The following is a 4,964-nucleotide window of genomic DNA, read 5'->3' on the forward strand; positions in this document are numbered from 1 at the left end:
CATACAGATATACATACGAGGATACATAGGTATATACATACATTTTTAAAATTATACATATATATATACATATATATACACATATATACACATCTATATATAATATTATATAACAATATATACATTACACTATATATATATTTTTTTTTAAATATAAACACATATAAAAATAGATATTACATATATATATATATATATATACATATATATATATATATATATATATATAATGTTATGTATATATATCATATATGTATATATATATGTATGTTTATATGTATATATATATGTATGTATATATTATATATATATATATGTTATATATATGTAGATATATATATATGTAATAATATATGTTATATATATGAGTAATGGATAGTATATATATGTATTTTTTTAAATATATGTATATATACTGGTATGATGGTATAGATATTATGTATATGTATTAGTTATATGTCGATAGTAGCACATATATATACCATAATCTATATATATACATTATATATATACATATATTATAATAACATATATAATATATATATATATACATATATATCTATACATATACATATATTATATCTATATAAATATATATATATATATATATATTATATATATCTATATATATATTATATATATTATATATATATTCAGTTTCTTCCGTCCGAAAGGGTCTTTGTTTGAGATGCTGGATGGCTTGTGATTTTCAGTGTAATAGATCATGAATGTCGGGTCCATCTCTCAGGTTTGCCATTAAGTTTGTGATTTATACTAGACACTCGCATGTAATTTATACCGGAGTTGCTTCTAGAAATCCCCTTTTGTTAATAACTAGACACCCTTAGATGAATATCTATACTCTGACCAATCAGGGAGATGGAATGATTACAAATAGTATCGACTTGAAAGTAAACTTGAAAGTCTTTTAAAAGTCTATGGGGTTGTCTTAATATTGTTGTGATATCAGTGTGTTGTACATCAGGTATTTGACTTACAGTAATTGATCGCACTTACAGCCCCAGGACAGAGTCCATGCTTCCAAGTCATCACGTAAATCCAAATTCGGTGTAAGGCTTTGTGTCTTTTTCCATCCTTTTATGTCATGACATCAGGCCCTTGGAGTTATTAGCTTCTCCTGGTCTGTCAGATGTTTCAATTTTGTGAAGCAAAGAGCATGAGTACACATTTTTTTTTTTTTTACTGAATCTATGATACTTCTTCAACTTTTATGCCACAGAAAATATACAGTAAGTTTGCAGTGAAATCAACACATGAAGGATATTTACAACCACCCATAACAACAACCTAGTTGCCACCCTTACCGGTTTATTCTTTTCCCCACAGAGTCTCGATTCCCACCAAGAGCTGCCAGACAAAACAGAAGATCAAGCTGAAGGGAGGAAGGAGCGCGGTCGACCCCGCCCTCCGGCTCGAGGACAGGGGGCACGTGTATCAGGTGGGGGAGTGAGGAGGTTCTTGCGCTCTTAGTTCTGTCGGGACAAAGGGATTAGGTACTCGTGGTCGTTAACCTTGCAAGGTCAACCCAAGGGTGTCTGATACTGCCTTACAATGCGAGACACTTATTAACAGACTCGCCAGATGACAAAGCCAAAGGAGAGGAAAAAAAAGAAAACAGGAAAAAAGCTTTCAGTTGCAGCTTTCAAAATGCCATAATCAAAGCCAAATTAGATAATTTTTTGTTTTTTTTTCTAAAAATGTATCTAATCTAGTCTGGATGTATTGTAATACTATATTAATATTATTTGTAAGAATGATTAAACAAAAACACTCTTCCGTGCTGGTTACAATGGAGAAAAACCACAATCACAAAACTAGATATATTGAAAAATGAGACTTACAGTTTCGAAAAGCACCTGGAATTCCATCTTTTCAGGGTCTGAAGACCTGAGATGGAATCCAGGTGGATTTCGAAATGTATATTTATTTTTCAATATATCTAGTTTTGTATTGTGGGTTTTCTTCAAAGAATGATTAGATGAGTAGAAGTTTAGCCGGCCAAATTCATGGTGGTATTAGTGTATTTTAAGTCGTAATTGCTTTATTTATAATGTGTCACACGTTGTGTGCATGAGTAAAGGACATATATTTTAGTGAATGCAGAAATAGGGGCAGCAATTAAATCCAGGAGGTCATTGTCTGGGTCTCCTTTCTTATATTGCAACTTGCAGGTGCTTGATGAAATAGTTTAACAAGTGTAGTGGCTTCACTGCCAGGATTCAAACAAATGTGGTAAAGGGGACTTCTGGATGTCTAGATGGATGCCTGCAGTTCCTCCCTGCTACATTTTTGCTCAGTACATCATCCCTTTACCAATATGGGTTTTTCAATAAATTTTTTGGCTGTGCTGATTGAATTAAAAAGCTCGGAGTATCTACCTCAGAACTGGCATTGTTATTGCGGAAGGCAAGTTCAAGCTAATAAGCTCTCATATTTAGCCTTGCTCCCTGCCTAGCTTTAGCTTTTCAGTGATGTGATTTGAAGTTAAGTGTAAACAAAAGTCAGGCAGTGCACAATGTTGTCCATTTTATTGATATTGTTCCAGAAATGCACTTTTGGGGAATTTGAAAATCCTGGTGGTATAAGTGGACTTAAGGGAATATGTACTTGGTTGATAAATTAGATAGATAGATAAATAGGACAGACAGGACAAATAGATTGACAGACAGATAGATTGATAGATAGATAGATGATGGAAAGATGAAATGAAGAATTTAAGGATAGATAAATGGGATGGCTAGATAAAAGATTAGGTAGATGAATAAAATTAATGAAGGATGTAGAACAAAAGATAGATATGTTTGAGTACTTGTGTATATATTTGGTTATGGAAATATATAGAATATAAGTATGAGGAAATAAGCATATTGCGTAAAAATAAAAAAATGTTATAAGAATATATATCAATATATGTATGTCAAGAAACTTAACAAGAACCTTAATTATTGACTGGTATAACTATTATTCAGCAAATGGTTATTCACAGTGTGGATTCACCAGATTTATATTTCTTTTTTCACACTAGCAGGGAGGCAAAAAGATATACAACTGTGTCTTGGTGCATGTGGAACATTAGTGCGGAACGGGACCAACTCCTACGACAAGCTGCAGGGGGCTGGAGAGTGATTTGAAAAACAGGTATGGGGAGGAGCACACGAAGCAATTATTGTTGGTTGGAAAGAAAAGAAAGAGATGATAAAAAAAAAAAAAAAAAAAAAAAAAGAGAGAGAAAAACTTAAATCTGTTAAAAGCAATAAAATTTGTAAAAGATATTGAAAATGTTGGCTGCTCATTCCAGGTGGTGGTTATTCCGCTCGTGGGGACGCAGTGGCACTACCATTGGCAACAACAAGCTGGAAGGACAAGGAGGACCTGCAGGATGCTCCTGGCCAATCCAATTTGAAGGACTCTACGGAGGAGAAGACGGGCAATCGCTTCTCTGCCAAGAATCAACAAGTGCCCGGCTGTTTGGTATCCACTTGACATGACTACGGGCCAGGGGGAGTGCAGGGTAGTGGGTATTGTTAATTCTACTTTTCCTTGGGGTTAGGGTTAAGTGGAGAATGCTGCTCGGGAGGAGGGGGAGGACTATAATCAACTGAAAATGGTTTGTTGTTTTCTGGTTGTATAGTTTTAAAATTGCAATATAGCTGTAGGTAAAGTGATTTTCGTATGGACATTTATAGAATACAAGGCTTGGTTTTCGCATTATTCACATTTCTTACTTATATTTTACAGGGAAGAAGAGATAGTAGAGAAAACTACACAGGAGGCTCAAAGAGCAAGTTGCCAAAGGAGGTTTCAGGAGTTAGTCGCACTCATAGTTGATGTTGATACGATGAAGAGTGCCCTTGTGAGTTTGAGGTAAGCAAGTTGAATGAGTCCTGTTGCACCTTGGGTGTGTGATCAGAGTAACTGAGCAGAGACCCACACAGCCAGGTTAATTATTTATCTGTTTGATTACATCTCGGCCACGTCTGAATGATATATGAATTTTCTCATACTTTGAAGGAGTATTTAACACCATGGATCTGGTCTCTAAATGTGATCACCAGGCCCACTATACGGGCCATTAGGCTTACATACTATTCGCTTCTGTAACACAACTGCCATTGCTGATCTTGCAAGCCAGGAATAAGATGTTGAGTATCTTCCAGCCATGGCCTCACAGGAACATGCATTTTATACTCATGTATTGATAGACTAAAACAATGCAGAAGCACCTTTCAAATGGCCAAAATAAGTCTATATTTCCCCCACCCCCCCAACCCCCCCCTCCAAGGAGCTTTGTGAACCATGGCAAGTCTTTCCCAATCACCCCCTGCATTTAGCCGACAGTGCTCATGATGCACGTTCATGTCCCACTGGCCCACGGCAGATTCTCCTCATGATGCACAGTCAAGCCAAACTTTTTTCATTATGTGAGAGTCACGTTATATGGATTGTAGGAGTTCAGATATGTTCCGAATGAGCCTTTTATGGGTGATTGAAGCATTCAAAATATATCTTGAATAGAAGAATGTTTAAAAAGTGTTTTTTGTACCCCAGTTGAGGGAGTATGATGCAACACAGCCTCTGTGAGAAAATTGTTTTTTGTTACTTCAAGCATTGTAATACCTTCCAGTTTTCTTATACAATAAATATTTTATATTACTTTATCCACCAGATCTTCATGGTCTGCATATTAAGACAAATAAACAATTCTTTATCATCAATTGGACAATTTAGTCACAGGAAATGCAATGGAAATCTTTTCACCTATTCAGCTTTATAAGCAGTTAACTCTTCCTTTACATCCTCGCCGCAGATTGACGGTCAAGAAGATGCCCCTGGGAAAGTGTGAGGCAAGAAGCAGATCGAGAGTGCCTAACAAGGTCCTTTCGAAGCCCTCAGGCTCATCAGTGAAAAGCAGGGACACAAGGCTGACCCTCTTCCTCCCCCTC

The 4,964-nt window shown here is 35.6% G+C and overlaps 1 protein-coding gene across 1 annotated transcript in view; it reads right to left on the reverse strand.

The window, feature by feature from the left end:
* LOC119598452 (poly [ADP-ribose] polymerase 1-like) overlaps positions 1-1,037 on the reverse strand; it is a 15,625-nt gene extending 14,588 nt beyond the window's left edge. Inside the window, 1 exon segment of the mRNA XM_037948088.1 lies at positions 1,018-1,037. Within this exon segment, the coding sequence (XP_037804016.1) occupies positions 1,018-1,037 (20 nt within the window).
* Positions 1,038-4,964: the final 3,927 nt, after the last annotated feature.

This window comes from Penaeus monodon, chromosome 41 (genome assembly GCF_015228065.2).
Source record: "Penaeus monodon isolate SGIC_2016 chromosome 41, NSTDA_Pmon_1, whole genome shotgun sequence".
Taxonomy (NCBI): Eukaryota; Metazoa; Arthropoda; class Malacostraca; order Decapoda; family Penaeidae; genus Penaeus; species Penaeus monodon.